Genomic DNA, 16,857 nt, shown 5'->3' on the forward strand with positions numbered 1-16,857 from the left:
CAAACACGCTTACTGCATGCTCAAACTTATCTGATGACAGATATTCAAAAATAAATATTTACTGTACTTATCAGTTCTAAGTTAGATACAAATTGAAAAGCTTGAAAATATTATAAATATTAGTATTTTATGTGAATACATAATTTATTGTAATTACTGAAGATAGGTAGTTGAAATAATAGGTAATTGATAACAAAATTTTTCCGATATAGATATAAAAAAACATAAATTTAAAACATATCGTTTTTAAACTTCGTTCAGTGTAGTACTTATCTGAGATTTCTTCATGGACTTTGGATTAACATCATTCTATGTAGCCACTTGGAGAATGTATTGCCTCAGACTTTCAGAAACATTTAAACAACCGACTGGTGCGCAGATCTGTAGAAGTTAATTTGTCGCGATACAATTTATATAAAGAAATATACTACAAATACAATAATTTCCTAACAAAATCATGTCAACAATAAAAGTGTTAGACGGCGGATTTTCTACACAATTAGCAACTCATGTGGGTGATATAATAGATGGTGATCCTTTGTGGACAGCGCGATTTCTTGTTACAAATCCAAATGCTATTATTTCTACACACTTGGACTTTTTGAAAGCTGGTGCTGAAATAATTCTTACAAATACTTATCAGGCATCTATTGATGGTTTTTCTAAATATATGGGCTTAACAGAAGAGGAGAGTCTTGATATATTCAGTAAAGCTGTTGATTATGCCAAAGAAGCTGTGAACTTATATAAAAAAGAAATAAAAGGTGATAAAAATATTATAAATGAGAATCCACTAATTGCTGGATCTATTGGACCATATGGTGCCTGTTTGCATGATGCTTCAGAGTATACTGGTAAATATTGTTCATCTGTGTCTGAAAAAGTTCTTATGGACTGGCACAGACCACGCATTAATAAATTAATTGATAGTGGTATCAATATATTAGCAATAGAGACAATACCTTGTAAACGAGAAGGAGAAGCACTGGTCACTTTGCTAAAAGAATACCCAAATACTAAAGCTTGGTTGTCTTTTTCTTGTCGTGATGATGGATGCAGTATAGCTGATGGATCTAATTTTCATAATGTTATTACCGAGTGTTATAAGAAAGCTTCACGAGGACAAATTCTAGCTGTTGGTGTTAACTGCATTGCGCCACAAAACGTAACACCTTTGTTGAAAGCAATTAATGGAAGATGTAAAAAAGAATTCATACCTTTAGTAGTATATCCTAACAGTGGTGACAAATATACTGTGGAATCTGGTTGGATAAAAGAGGAAGGAGAATACCCTTTACATCAATTTGTACATGAATGGTTGGATTTGGGTGTTCGATACATAGGTGGATGTTGTAGGACATATGCTGAGGATATAAAAAAAATACAGGCAGAAGTAAAAACTTGGGAGAACAAAAAACAAACCTAGAACTTTCTATATACACATGATATTTAAATAATTTTACAATTTTAAAAGATGTTGACCTTAAAGACACTTTTTGACACATGTATGTATAAACTGACATTATTAAGCAATATTGTTTCAAATATATAAAAAATAAATTTTGTTTTACCTTAAATACGAAGAATTAAAGATCAATTTTATTAAATTATTTTATTAACATTACAAAAATTATACATAAATATATTATATATAATATTTAATAGTATATGTATGATTATAAATAATATTATTTAATTTACATGTATTATATGAAAAAGTATTATAATTCCTGTATTTTAATTTCCATTCTTGTGCACTATGTATACTAATTCATTACCGATGTCGTATACACCCCGTTCATCTTTTAATTTAGCGGTTTTGTTTTCTATGTCTACGATAAATACAGAGTCAGGAGAAATTTGTATTTTACCTTTCACAATATCATCAGCGTCTGGCTTAGTTCTAGATCCCATGTAAGGATCGTTATAACGATATAAGGAAACAGATAATGAATCTGAAACAGACATTATATTGGTTAATATAAATTATAATAAATTAAATACATATTAAAAAATACATACTCTTTATTAATTTGCTTTGTTTCGTTATTCGTGAAATGACATCTGCACCAGTGTCATTATTCATTATCTTTATAGTCATCCTAAATAAACCACTACATTTCTGCGGATTAATAGCACATACTGAAAAACCAGAACTAAAGAAATTCATGTATGGTGAGCCTGGACAACATTCTTCTTTCGTTTTTTCTGGAGCTTCATTACTATACTTTATCTCAATATTTTCTAACTACATTTCAAAAGAAGAAACACATGAAATAACACATATGTGAAATATAAGATAATTCTGATATAGATCTATTGCTTACATCCAAAGTATTTTCAAGATATTTTTTATTATCTTGAAGAATTTTGAATTCGTCAAAGTCTAATGTCAAGTTGAGTGCATTCAATCCATGAAGTTCCATCTTTTCCCTCATTAATTGCACAAATGGCATTACTCGTTTCATGTACTTCTTTAATTCCTGCATTTTTCCTAATTCTGTTGAAATAATCTTATTTTCTGGAAGTTTATTGCCATTTTTCTGTAAAATACTTTAATGTAATATATTCCAAATGAAATATATGAATATATAATAATTACTTACAAGAAACAAGTTTTTCATTGTAGTTAAAATAGTACTCTGCCAAGCAGGATACGTTTTAGCTACCCAAATTGTACCTTCCATAGGTTTTTCTATAATAGTTGCCTCATTTTTTCCTTTTGGACCTTTTTTTGGTGTCATATAAACCTTTAAAAGAACTCTGAATGAATGCGCAGCATCCATAAGGTACTGAGATGATTTTATAAGAATTTCATCAATTTCTCCTGTCTGTGGCCACTTAGCATTTAGTATGCTACCTTCCTGTTATAAAATATTTCATTTTAAGCTATAATTTATAATCTTATAATTATTTCAGTAGTATTCTACAATAAACACAAGTACATACATTGCCAATGAGTTTCCACACATATTCTGATACATGTGGACAAATAGGGGACAAAAGAATAATTTGAGTTTCTATAAATTTCATAATTAATGTCCAATTTATATTCTCAAGTGCACTCAATTGTAGATACTTGTCTTTCGCTGCTTGAAATTCAAAGAAACCTGTTCTTAATGCTTCTTTGTATAGCATTTTTGAATAATTGTCTCCAGTCTCACGTATTTTTAAGTTGATTTCACTAGTTAAATTACAAATTTAATTTATATCTATTTCATAGATAAAATCATGAATATATTTTAACAAATACCTTTCAAAGACTTTGTCATTGAATGTACGTAATTGTCCTTGCCTAAAGGTACTTTTAGAAGCCAGAACTTCTTTAACCCATTCAATGAAATTATAAAGTCTAAGAATTCCAGCATCTGCTGTACTTTCAACAAAGTTAGCATCCTCTACTGAATCACCAGAATCAGCTAAACTAAGTCGTGTACCATCTGCTGAAAACTTTGCTATTGCTTCACCAAGCGTTAGAAAATTGCCTTCTGATTTTGACATCTAATAAAATAATACTTGTAACTCTCGTTAAGTAACCTAGTATATCTTTAAATGTTTTACTTTACCTTAGCTGAGTTTAATAATAAATGTCCATTTGCTCGTATTCCTTTTGGCCATAATTCTGGTTGCTTAGGCCATATTGCAGTGTGGTTGTAAATACAGAAAGTGAGATGATTTTGGATTAAATCTTTCCCAGAAACTCTTAAATCAAAAGGATACCAATATTGGAATTCACGTCGCATGTGTTCTAGTGCCTGTTTCTTTATATTTGTTTTTGGAAACTTAGCATCCTTGAAAAATATATAGTCCCATACTTCTGGTGTCATCTCCTCAGCCCTAAATATAGTCAATATTTTACTTTCACATTTAGGTTCACGTGAATATATCAATTTTTGAACTTTACTTGATGTTATATGTATTTTCTTTATCTCCTTTGAATGTTCCTCCTTGCAATAAATGTGCTACAGTATAATAAGCCATGTAGATTGTTGAATCTGAAAGGGATTCGATTAACCAGTTCTCATCCCATGGTAACTTAGTACCTAAAATTTATAATTATTAAAATAGCATATATATATATAATCAATATTCTTCAAACTAGTACAAAAAGTTACCAAGTCCATAAGTTCTTGAACATGCATATTCATGTAACCAATCAAGGCATGCCATAAAATTTCTTCTCACTTCATCGTGGAAAGTATTAAGATTTTTTAAAGCTTCTACAGTTTCTTTTTTCCAACTTTCTTCACCATAGTCCAGATACCATTGATTACATAAAGCTACCACACATTCGTCATTTGATCTAGATATAATTTTTTTCTCCGGTTCATAATATATAACAACTTTTCCTTCATTTATTAAATCTTTTTGTATTTGCTTTTTAACGTCTTGAACTCTTTTTCCTTTATATTTACCAACTAGTAGTACCCCATCATAAAAGCCTTTAAGATATACCATTTCTTTTGCTTCTAATAACTTAAGTTTGTCATTTTGAGACTGAATTTTTAATTTGTCATATGCAGTCACTGCAGACAGATTACCAAATTCTGGTACTTCAATAATTGGTATAGGATTATAAGGTAGTACCATTTTATCGGTTATTCCATACTTTTCTCTGAAAGCTTGTTTCTTCTTGAGATCTACTAAAGCAGCATAATCATCAGGGGAATCACTAGGAACAGAAGTAACAACTCCAGTTCCTTTGTCTTCTTTAATAGTCAACATTGGTAAAGTATAAATTACTTTGTTAGTTGTGAGAGGTGCTTCGAGAGCTAATCCTAATATGTCTTTTCCACTAAGTTTTAGTTCAACATGTATCTTTCCCTCTTCTTTGAAAAAATCTTGGTAGGCCATGTTTCTTGCTGCTCTCTCTGTTGATATATAGATGTCTCCATTTGACACAGAATAGGCAATGTATGGTATATCCGGATGAATCCAACAATTTGTTTGACCATACATTGTTTCTGGTCTCAGAGTTGCAGCTACTAAGTAAACAGATTTGCCAGAAAGACTTTTCAAATTTTCAGGATAAGGTTCTTGAAGCTTCATTTTAATCAAAGTGTATTCTTGTGGTCCTACTCCTTCTCCAGTTGATCTATCATGATCCATACAAGGTTGTCCATCCTTTGGTGAATAGATTGTATATCTTTTTCCATACTTTATTTTGTTTCTACTTTTTAAGTGCAGAAATTGCCAACGTACAAATGAATCATAAAATGGATTTGCATCTGTTGTAATAAATGTTCTACGCCAATCCACCTAAAATGAATACATATATATTATTCCTTTGGATGATTACATTTAACTACAATACAGAACACAAGACATTTTTTCAGTTTACATGTAATCCGATTGACTTTAAGTCCTGTACAGCAAGGGGTGGAAAATAGTCCAACCAATATGCAGAATCAGCAAAATTTTTTATTTCTTCATGGGTCAAACCAAGGGTTTGCATAATTTGCCACTGATACTTTGCACTAACTGTTTTTGCAACTGCTTTACTCTGCAATGAATTATTTATTGGAATATAAAAGGGATAAATACTTTTTGCATTATTCTGTTACCTTTGTTCCTTTACTCTTATCTTTTATTTCCAAGGTATCTGCGACTTCTTCTTCTATAATTTCTTCTTTAGGGAATTTTGGTGGATATCCATATAATTCTATTTCCATTTTCAATTTATCAGCACAAGCTTTAATGGGCATACCAGTAGCATGGAAGCCAAATGGAAAGAGTACTTTTTTTCCTAATAATCGATTGTAGCGTACTGCAAACTATAAATATTTAACCATATTAAAATTATGAAACACACCTCATCTTTCAAATATTTTTATTAAATACTTACTTCACATTTTGACAATGAAAATACATGACCAAGATGAAGTTTACCATTCATATAAGGATACGGAAAATTTGCAAAAAATTTCTCATCTGAAGATTTCTTAACTTCCAAAGGTGCATCCTGTTCATATACTTTGTCAGATTCCCATTTATCTTGAACATCTTTTTCAATTTTCTGAAGATATTCTACTTTAAATGTTCCTTTCCTTTCTGTTGCCTTTTAATAACAAACATAATATATTTATATGCACGTGTTTTAAAAATATCTATCATTATATAGGCTTAAAATAAAACAATGATATTAACAGAATGTATTTCATCATGCTTCATAACTATTAGTATTAAATAATTGAAAACACATTGGATTCTACTAAAAACAACTGTTACACTTGCTGGTATGAAGGTTATATCTTAGGTAATTTATTGAATGTAATTTAAATTTTCATTAAAAAAATTAATAACAGACAGTTATTTTTTCAACAAAAATATAAAAATTAACAATTACCATTTTGCTAATATAACTATAAATTATTGATTAACAGATATCGTAAACACAATTACACGTGTTAAACACATAACGCAAAGTAAGAAACTAACTGCAGCGGTTTGCTACTTGACTGCGTCAGACCGGATCGGGGAAATTGAGGGGTATACAGTTTACCCTCTCTCTGGCGTTATTATGGGGTTCTGTGGTGGTTGCGAGATTGTGAAGAATACCTGCAGATGAGAAATGGGGTAGTGGAAGGGATAAGGTGGAATGAGGAAAACGCAATAGTATGGGTGTTTTCTGGCTTCTCAGTGCGTTATACTAAATCTGATGCAATGTAAAATATTTATTTCGTACCATGATAATAAGATGGTAAATATTTATTTATGGAAAAAATAGTTGTAGTCGTAGAAATATAATTTTATTAAATTTCTAAAGTAAAATCATTTATATTTTTACAATAACGACGTACTGGTATAAAACCGCAGTTATAATTCATCTATCATTCTACAATTTTTTTAGGTATTATGATAAAGCATGTTTAAATTAAAAAGACGTAATTTTTTATGTGAAAAGAGTTTTACGCTGTAAATTTTTGTACTTTATTTACTAAGTATATTAAGAGACCTTAGATATTTGCATATTCAATAAAACAGTATATAAATTAAAGAAATTATAATTCATTCAATTGTAATATATTACTAAAAAATATAAACAAAATTTAAGTGCAATTATTATAATATTCTATTGTTATTATAAAAATGTAAATAATACTGTTTTTAAACTTCAATAAAAAATCATAAACATTTTTTAAAATTACAATTTTTAATTAAAACTTAGAAGAAATTCGTTAATTGTAATATTTTAATCTCTTATCAGTTAATGATAATGTGTTAATTTCCTAATATATTGTATTAATTTTTCGGTATAAAAGGAACAGGTAGAAATAAAAGATAGATGAATACTGTTCATTTTGATTCTATCAGAAAGTAAAAGCAATACTTTTTATTATGCAATACTTTACAATGGATGTATCCATTTTATTCTTGGGTTACATTCTATAATTATATAAATATATTCACATACGTGTAACTGGTTTTAAACCAAGTATGAAAAAACATTTTTCCATAATAAGTGCAGTAGCTTCTGTCAATAACATACGTCCCATATTTATATTTACTATTTCTCCATGTTCATTTTTTTCAACACAGTAGCAGCTATCATAGAACTCGGTAAATGCACATGAGATTTCATAACAATACTCGCATAATTGATGTAAGTACAAATCTTTTGTAATTTTAATTAATACATCAGGAAATCTTATTAATACTTTAGCTAATTTCCATTCCTTTTCATGCTCCAGTGATATTGGAGTATTTTGTGCATGTTCTTGTAACTGTTTTTGAGAGATATTAGCAGCTCTTGCAATAGAGCGTATTCTAGTAAGAGCATACAGTAAGTACACTGCCGTGTTCCCTTTATCCTCTAACATCTTATCAAAAGAAAACACGTACTCATGATTTCTGTTATGTGACAAATCTGCATATTTTATACATCCATAAGCAATAGATTCTTGAGCTTGTTTTAATTCTTCTTCCGTGAGAACTTTATCACGTTCTTTTTCTTTTAATTTCTGAAGTGCCCTTTTTAAACCTGAACATGTATGAATGAATTAGATCATAGCTTACTTTCAATATATGTTAGAATAAATAAAAAAAGAATTTACCTTCATCTAGTAAGTCGTTTAACTTTACTGTGTCACCGGACCTAGTTTTAAATTTCTTTTTATCTGGACCAAGAACTACACCAAATCCAATGTGATCCACTCTGTGGTAACTTTTCAAAATACCTGCTCTTTCAGCACAGTGGCATAAGATTTGAAAATGCATAGATTGGCCTGCATCTGTTACATATATTATCTAAAATGTAGAGTAAGTAAAGTGTATAAAAATATGTAGTAATTAAAAAAATTTAAACAAATTGTTAGTCAAATCGTATTCAATTATATTCAAGATCTATAATTATCAAATGAATTACCCAATCAGCTCTTTCTTCTTCTAAACGTTGTTTCAAAGCTGCTATGTCTGAGGTGTCATATGTAAAACCACCATCAGATTTTATAATAGTTAAAGGAATCTCATTGCCATGTTTACTCCACATTACTTTTCGTCCCTCATCTTCCTCGAGTAGCCCTTTCGCTTCCAGTTCTTTAACCACAGTTTCCATGTGTTTCTGGTAATAAGATTCTCCCCTTTCTATTAACTTAATATCCAATCGAACATATATCTTTTCAAACTCTATATTTATAAAACAGGAAAAGACTATGCTAGTAATTTATTTTTAACTTAATTTAAACTATACAAATTATTTTACCTTTCCTAGAAACGTCACAAATTAATTGCCATGCCTTTATCATATCCGGATCAAATTTTTGTAATTGAACAACACATTTATAAGCACGTGTTTTAAATTCTTGATCTTCATCAAATCTTTTCTTTGATTCTTTGTAAAAGGTCTAAAATTATTAAATCATTATTTCTGATGTTCTCAATAAATAGATATTAATATAATATGATTTTATTAAATTTAATTACTTGAAGATCTGTAATAGGAGGTGATACAATTAAATAATCAGGAAATTTATCTTGTAAATGGGCTATCAGCATTCCAAACTGAGTACCCCAGTCACCAACATGATTTATTCTCAACACATCGTGTCCTAAAAATTCTAGTAGTCTTGCAGTACTTTCACCAATTATGGTAGATCTTAAATGTCCAACATGCATCTCTTTAGCAATGTTAGGACTAGAAAAATCTACAACAACTCTTTGTTTTTTGGTCTCTGGTGGTAAAACTTTACCACTTTTCACTAAATTACTTAATATTGTCTGTGCAAATTCTCGTTTTAAAAACACATTTATAAACCCAGCACCTGCTATTTCCAATTTAGAAACTAAATTGGATTCTTCTACATTAGACATTATACTTTTTGCAACATCTAATGGAGATGTCTTAACCCCTGTTCAAATATGCATGATGTAATTAATAATTTGGATATTTTAATATTATCTTGCATTACATATACTCAAATTAGATCTTACCATTATTATTAAGTAGTTTTGAAAGTGGCATAGCACTATTACATTGATAGTCTCCAAATTTTGGATTACTACTAATTGTTACAATCACTGGAGGTTTGGACACATCTTTATATGCAGTACAAATGGCCTTTTCAAATAAATTATATAAAGTATCATATATACTTATTACATTACACGAATTCGTTTTCACCTCATTCTGCGTCTTTGCTATATCAGCTTCAATGGTCTATGTAAAACAAATAAAAAAAAACAATAAACAATTACTTTAAAATAGGATTAATTTAAAATGAATTCAAAATTTATTTAATACATACAAATTAGTATACTTAAAAGAACACACCCTTTTCAAGATAGCTATCCTATGTTTTAACTTAATATTTTCTTGTTCCAGTTTCGTATACTCATCTTTAGATACAGTTTGTAATTTGGAATCATTGTTTATAATACTCTGTCGTAACCACTCGATTTGTTTTTTTAAAGCTGCTATTTCCTCTTCCTGTAATGTATAAATATAAAAATTATAACCTATAACTATCAGTTAAAATTACCTTATTAAAGTTACATTATTTCGAAATTCTATCTATAAATAAAAAATGTATAATTTACCGCAGCAGCTGCCCTTTTGTGAAAAACTTCTAAATTTGGTATAGACATTGTGTATATTAAATGTACAGCTTTTCTTACAGCTTAGATCTACAGAACCAACGTGCGTGTACGACACCTCGTGCACCTTAAAAATCTGAGGAAATAAAAACAATAATTTTCACATACAATTATTACAAATTAATATCTTCTATGATCAAGATTATAGTGCGATGTAGAAAATAAATATTTTCAATGTTTGAGTTTTATTTGTAGATAATGCTTCATAGGATATGCTACCATCTGTATGCAATTTATCTACATGCTTAAATACAATAAGTAGTAGATTTAAGTACTACATATATAGTACTTACTTATACAGTACTAATAATAATTAATATAAACATAAAGAACGTATTTCGAATTATTTACTGAAGGTTATCTATTTAACATCCAAATAATAACATCGTGTAATAAAATTCAAAGTTCAATGCTTTGAAGCTTCTCTGCAAATGTATTCAATATTTTTATCCCTTTTAATGCCTTTGTTTATGAAGAGAATTATTTAAAAGAGTGTTAATGAAAGAACAATGCAAAGTTGATTTGTAAAATTTCGTTTCGGTGATCTTTATTTACAAAATGTGCGCGTGACAAACTCGAAACGATGTTTTTGGAATTTATTAATTCGAAACATTCAGAATTCTTTCCAGAAAGGAACATATTTATTAAAAACACGCTGACAGAACTGTATCGAATCGAATAGCGTATATTTCCATTGAGTAAACGTCTTTCACAACATTTTAAATAAGCTTTCCTTTTTTCCGCAAAATCCGATATTTCATATTACACCAAGGATGTTTAAATCGGTGCCCATTGGCACTCTAGTGACACTCTAGAGGTTTATTCATTGAACACTCTTCTAGTGTTCCTTACAAAAAGTTACTCTTTCTATACTTATTTTTACCTGTATATTGAACACTACATAGTTTGTGAGTTACTAGCGTGAGGGGAGTCAGTTACATAGCTCTTTTGCTTATAAGGGTACTATAGATATATATCTTAAATACCTACATACTTTTATCTTCGTGTGATACAAAATCATATGCATTTCTGTCTGCTTTTCTTTCACACATTCGTATGAAGTGTCACTAAAAATGAATGTCGTAAACAGAACATTTTTTACGAAACTGGGGGAACAACTCAGAATAAATTCTGTTAAATTTTCGAATGGAAATCAGATTTTTAAATCGTACGATACTGTTAACATTCAAAAACGGTTTCAATCACGTATACAGAAACCTAACCTATATGTATCTTCTTCCTACAAATATAAAAATCCTTATGAGTCATCTAAAAATGTTGGATTTTATGGATATTTATTATTGGCAAGTTAAAAATTTGTTGAAAATTATATATTTAAAATAATGGAATATAAATTTTATTATAATTGATATATGATTTTCTTCTGCTTAATTAATGGATGTAAATAATTTTAGAGTATTCCAATTGGAACATTTTTGCTTGGTGTATGGCAAATTCAAAGACGTAAATGGAAATTAGGTCTAATACAAGATTTAAACGAACGTACTACTCATGAGCCTGTAGAATTACCAGCAGAGTAAGATAATTAATATATACATATAATAATTAAGTTTCTAAACTTACAAATAATTTTATTTAGTTTAGAACAATTGAAGTTAATGGAATATTATCCTATTAAAGTTAAAGGAACATTTTTATACGATAAAGAATTTGTTCAGGGGCTTAGAAATTTAATATTGGATGGTGAAGCAAAAACTGATAATTCCTTTATGACATCCCAAAATTCTAAAAAGGGATATTGGATTATCACACCTTTTAAACTATCAGATCGAGAGTGAGTATTTTTTGTTGAGAATAATAGTTTTAAGTAATATGTATTCCTATTGTTTTTTTCTTATTAAAATTCATAAAATATAATTACAGTTTGACGATTCTAGTAAATCGTGGCTGGATTCCTAAATCTTTTAAAAGTCCAGCAAAAAGGCAAAACATTGAGTTACATGGTGAGGTAGAAATTACAGGAATTTTAAGGTTGAACGAACCAAGACCACAATTTGTACCCAAAAATTCGCCTGATGCAGATGATTTATGGTACTATAGGTAGGATAAAATATTATTATAACAAATAGAATCAATTTGTTTAAATATTGTGTTTTAACTCATTATTAATATTAAAATCATTTTCTAGAGATGTAAATGCAATGGCAGAGAAAGCAGAAACTGCTCCTATATACATTGAAATGACACGTAACAAAGATTCTCATACATATCCAATAGGTGGTCAAACACAAGTGGTATTGAGAAATGAACACTTAAGTTATATTATCACATGGTTTTCACTTTCTGCAGCCACTTCTTATATGTGGTATAAACAAGTATTGAAACGTTGTGCAATTTAATTGGTCTATGATTAGCATATTTATTAAATATAAATAAATATACATATAAATAAATTAAATTACAATGACTTTTAATCAAACAGACTAGAAGCGTTTACTGTCGTTAAATTCTATTATAATTGTTCCACTTTCCTCTATGGCAGTTTAAAGTTATTTTATTAAAAAGAGAACAATTAATTAAAACTTGAATTAACACTCTCAAATTTTTAGTCTTTTACCATGTAAAATAAATTATTCTTTCAAAATATTCGATATAGCATTCTGTCATACAGCAGACAAAACAGATCTCAAATTCGCATCCATTAGCTGGGTATTACTTTTAATTTTTTAACACTTTATTAAGAATAACACCGTTTACTCAAGTCTCGGCAACGATACAATTTCATGAATGTAACCGACGTTGCATCGATGAAAATACGTTCGATTTAACTATCTTTCCTACTTTACTAATCTTCCAACTAGCTACTTGGAACTAATAAACTTAATATTAAATTTAAAATACTAAATGTTTTTTTCTTGTGTTTAAATTTGAACATAGAAAAAATGTATCCCTTGACGGTTGATAAATGTCTTCGTTCGATGATATATTAACTTCTACCTGGTAAAAGAAAATTAAAAAAAATACAATTAAAGTTTTTTAAGCTATTAAAATAAGTAAGTTATCAAAGTTGTTAAAATAAAGTTTATTATGTAGAATTAAAAGCAATAGTCACGTGCAAAGTGTGTGCAAGTAAAATTAGAAATACCAACTGAATATAAATGAAAATAAAAATAGGCTTATGTTCCTATAATAAATAAAAATAGAATTATGTTCCTATGTAGGTACTTACGTAAGTATTGACATAAATTACATTGGTTGTTCAGTCTATCCTATCTTTCGTCGATAGTTCTACTTCTATGTAAATAGATGAGATTTGTAGAAGTATTGGCAGGTGGTAACGTAGTATCATTGGTGGCAGAAGATTTTCATAGATGTCAGTAAGATATTAATATAAATAGGGCAGCAGAATTAATGACATGATTGGGGAATGTATCAGAAACTTATAAGTGAAAAAGGGAAAGAAGGAATAAATGTAAGTAAATACATATTTAATGACTGCATAGAGTTCAGGTTAATATTCTTACGTATAATTAGAAGATTAATTTAATGTGTGACACGTATTACAGATAGAATTTTGGATAGATATAATTAACGAAAATATTCGAATACATATTTTATTACACTCATAAAGATATAAATAATCATGAATACAATTATTTGTAAAATAAATACACAGAAAAAGATATTTACACTTATGAATCACTGAAATTATATTTCTGTTGTGTTCTGTTCTATAAACCGAATTTTCGTTATTTAAGTACACGCACAGTGTATATTTGTTGCCGCTAAATAATATGGTACCATCATAACAGGAGTAAAGTATACAGAATATTCAATTTCTAATTTTCTACTATTAATAATTTGTGCGTTATTTATTTAAAAGTGATAGGTATAATAGTTTTAAAAGTTATGAATATTTCTAGTAGCGTCTTTTAAAATATTTTTAATATGACACTTCCTTCAGGTAACATTCCTTCGAGACGATAAAGATTCCCATCATTTTAAACTAAAACAGTGTTGTATCTGTAAAGAATATTATTCTGAATATTTTTAAGTTTTCATTGAAATTGTTTTGCTTATTTCTATACTATTAGTCATTATTAAACATTTGGAAAAATTATTATATCTGTTAAAGTAAAAGTATTATATCTGTTCATAATATTAGTGACTTTCATTTTAACCATTCCATGCCGAAGAAAACATTTTCACATCTTACTTATCGCATTCAGAACCGGACTAGTTTTACTAATCCAGTTTGGGGTAATGTTATTTTGTTCCGGTTCGCTTAACCTTACGTATACATTTTCTGGGGAAAGTTACTTCATGCTGATTTGGTGCAAATATTTTCCAGCAATTTAATATGTACAGTAGTGCTTGCTTAACCTCTTCAGGACCGAATTCTTTTTGGGAACAGACAGAGATGATCTTAGTTTCCGTTTAACTGCAGTTTATTTTGTTCAAATTGACACGAATCGAACGACACGAAAATGGACGGTGGTAGTTACGAGAAACATTCAAAAAAATAAGTGTCCGTTAATGTTAAATTAAAATCAAATGTACACATATGATCTAGTATCCTTGAACAGGTTAAATTTTGCAATTCCGGGACCCAGAATTCAAATTTTCACGAGCAGGGTAACATTCTTCTTTCAGGGATTAACTCGAGCACAGATTGCAATGTCGGAGGATGAGTATAATAAGATGAAGCAAGAAAGATACAGTATGTCGAGTATAATGGTTTTACAGTATGACGGTTTTTTATGAAATTTGACCCTTTGCACTCGGAAGTTTTTCACTAGAAATATTTCAACATTTTTTGATAAGATAGAGAAGATATTTTGTGAAACTAACTCGACGAAAAATTACATATACATTGAGGAACAAAGCTATTTTATTTCAATATTTCTCAAATTGGTGCATTATACGGAGTATAATATTAAATATCATCTCTCTCGAGTGCGAAGGGTTAAAATAGCTCGAGATTTTTTCAAAACTAGAAGTACTTTTTCATTTTGCAAATAAAAGAAGTAAATCAAATTTCAAATTCTCAGACTAGAAGGATTTTTGGCAATTATAAAATAAAAACGTGGTCGAGAGAGCGATGGTATGCATTGCAGGCATTTGAAATGATTGTAACTAAAAAATGTACTTTTTATTTGCGAAAAACTGCCCTTTTTCTATGACGAAATAAGAAAATCGACAGTGAACATTCAGTGTTTTTTAAACTTAAATTGAAAATTCTTTTTCTATGAATTTTTCATTAGGAAGAAATTAATTTTATATTTATTAAGAGGAAAATTGTATTTTCGATCAATTTTTCTTGAATACAATTTTGCAATAAGTAATTTTGAACGCAATAAGTCTTTTGGTTTAGAAGGGTATCAAATCCTAACCCAAAAATTAGGCCTGATCGTACATCAAAGCAGATTGCATCAGGTTTTTAGCATAGGCTGCAAATTATTTGGAAAGATGTCGATAGCTCAGATTTAGGAAAAGGTTCACGCCTCGAATGCTAATTTCGGCGATCGATAGATCCTAGATCGCGATGGTTCATGCCTTTGCCAGCGATTAAAGGGTAAGCGAAAGATCGGTGGCCACGATATAGCCATTGCTTTCAATTTGGAAAACAGAACTTTCGATCGTGATAAAACGAAACTTTAATGAGCTGTCTTGTTAAGGGTCAAATTACGCGCAACGATCGTAATACAGATCGGATCGATAACTGTATCGAAGGAAAGATTTTAGAAATGATTCCACCCCTTCAGTTCACTATAAAATGGAAATAAACAAACGTATGGAATTTTCACCTGGATTTTACCTGTCCACTTTGTATTGCGTTACATTTAAATCTAATAATGGAATAAATTGCATTTAATTGTCGAATGTATTTTAATTGATTCCAGCAGATTATTTATTGATATGTTGAAAAAATATAAATATACTTACATCAAAATATTGTATAGTTCTTCAATTGTTATAATTTTTAAAACTTGAAATGAATTCTTTGAAAACACGTTTTTGCTTCAATATAATTTTCATAAGAAGATTGAACAAAAATGTATGAAAATCAAGTGAGAGCATCGATACAAAATTATCAAGTTCCAATGTATTTGTCTAATCGAATTTCAAGACAATCCATTTTCATTATTATCCATTTTGGTCTATTTTAATGGTATTTTCCACTATCGTTAATGTTTTAAAAAAGCATTCACGTCCATGTTCCCATTAATGTAACAAGCACCGAAGTAGTAACACTTGCTAATCACTTTTGTCCATATGTTAGTGATAGATACAACCTATCACAAAAGTATTCTTACACCAGCATCAATTGATTTTGAATATAAAATTTGTGGCTAGAATCTTAGCCAATAAAAAGGTAATGATCTTTTATTTATTATATAAGATTGTTTAAGCATTAAAAAAGTAATAAAACAGTCCGTCATATATTTGGATACTAAACTTATGATACAAATATGATATTATGATATTTTTCTAAAATATAATATATTAATAAATATATTAATCTGTTCAAGTGTATACTTTCCACGATGTCTATAGAATGTGTAGTCAAATTGATTATCCATAACTTATTAATAAAAGGAAAATGTTACTTATATTTCTTTACAAAGAAAATAAGAAATAAGTAGCCTATTGTAATGTATTTTAAAGTGAAGCCATTTTTGAAATGGTCGGTAGTCGTTGATCACAGGAATCCCATCCACCAACAAAAAACAAAAACGGAAAGGGAAGAAGGTCTCGCACTTCTACCTTCGGAGAAGTTAAAAAGAAATTGCTCCAAATCTT

The 16,857-nt window shown here is 29.0% G+C and overlaps 4 protein-coding genes across 10 annotated transcripts; 2 read left to right on the plus strand and 2 right to left on the minus strand.

Annotated features, from left to right (window-relative positions):
- Window positions 1-79: 79 nt before the first annotated feature.
- On the plus strand, window positions 80-1,718 carry LOC116425293 (betaine-homocysteine S-methyltransferase). The gene has a single exon (XM_031972809.2). It carries the CDS (start codon window positions 458-460, stop codon window positions 1,424-1,426), a length of 969 nt encoding a protein of 322 aa, XP_031828669.1. The 5' UTR covers window positions 80-457; the 3' UTR covers window positions 1,427-1,718.
- On the minus strand, window positions 410-6,632 carry LeuRS (Leucyl-tRNA synthetase). Of its 2 annotated transcripts, none has more exons than XM_031972795.2 (13): window positions 6,439-6,632; window positions 5,846-6,058; window positions 5,565-5,774; window positions 5,342-5,503; window positions 4,116-5,259; window positions 3,905-4,043; window positions 3,567-3,837; window positions 3,254-3,501; window positions 2,950-3,184; window positions 2,607-2,864; window positions 2,328-2,543; window positions 2,023-2,248; window positions 410-1,955 (listed from the first exon to the last, which is right to left on the minus strand). In XM_031972795.2, exons 2-13 carry the CDS (start codon window positions 5,894-5,896, stop codon window positions 1,738-1,740), a joined length of 3,378 nt encoding a protein of 1,125 aa, XP_031828655.2. In that variant the 5' UTR covers window positions 5,897-6,058; window positions 6,439-6,632; the 3' UTR covers window positions 410-1,737. The 2 variants fall into 2 exon arrangements, with proteins under 2 accessions (XP_031828655.2, XP_031828654.2); XM_031972794.2 differs by having other exon boundaries at window positions 6,347-6,495.
- Surf1 (surfeit locus protein 1) lies at window positions 6,516-12,511 on the plus strand. Of its 2 annotated transcripts, none has more exons than XM_031972812.2 (5): window positions 6,516-6,700; window positions 11,508-11,629; window positions 11,693-11,887; window positions 11,977-12,153; window positions 12,242-12,511. In XM_031972812.2, the coding sequence occupies exons 1-5, from the start codon at window positions 6,659-6,661 to the stop codon at window positions 12,450-12,452; spliced, it is 747 nt and encodes a 248-aa protein (XP_031828672.1). In that variant the 5' UTR covers window positions 6,516-6,658; the 3' UTR covers window positions 12,453-12,511. The 2 variants fall into 2 exon arrangements, with proteins under 2 accessions (XP_031828672.1, XP_031828671.1); XM_031972811.2 differs by lacking the exon at window positions 6,516-6,700 and adding an exon at window positions 11,148-11,396.
- ArgRS (arginine--tRNA ligase-like protein) lies at window positions 7,301-10,844 on the minus strand. 5 transcript variants are annotated; one of them, XM_031972801.2, is made up of 9 exons: window positions 10,826-10,844; window positions 10,036-10,168; window positions 9,770-9,925; window positions 9,430-9,655; window positions 8,923-9,347; window positions 8,702-8,843; window positions 8,366-8,625; window positions 8,055-8,247; window positions 7,307-7,981 (listed from the first exon to the last, which is right to left on the minus strand). In XM_031972801.2, the coding sequence occupies exons 2-9, from the start codon at window positions 10,081-10,083 to the stop codon at window positions 7,407-7,409; spliced, it is 2,025 nt and encodes a 674-aa protein (XP_031828661.1). In that variant the 5' UTR covers window positions 10,084-10,168; window positions 10,826-10,844; the 3' UTR covers window positions 7,307-7,406. The 5 variants fall into 5 exon arrangements, with proteins under 5 accessions (XP_031828662.1, XP_031828661.1, XP_031828658.1 ...); XM_031972798.2 differs by lacking the exon at window positions 10,826-10,844 and adding an exon at window positions 10,386-10,641; XM_031972800.2 differs by lacking the exon at window positions 10,826-10,844 and adding an exon at window positions 10,312-10,337.
- Window positions 12,512-16,857: the final 4,346 nt, after the last annotated feature.

The sequence above is a fragment of the Nomia melanderi genome, chromosome 4 (assembly GCF_051020985.1).
Source record: "Nomia melanderi isolate GNS246 chromosome 4, iyNomMela1, whole genome shotgun sequence".
Classification (NCBI taxonomy): domain Eukaryota; kingdom Metazoa; phylum Arthropoda; class Insecta; order Hymenoptera; family Halictidae; genus Nomia; species Nomia melanderi.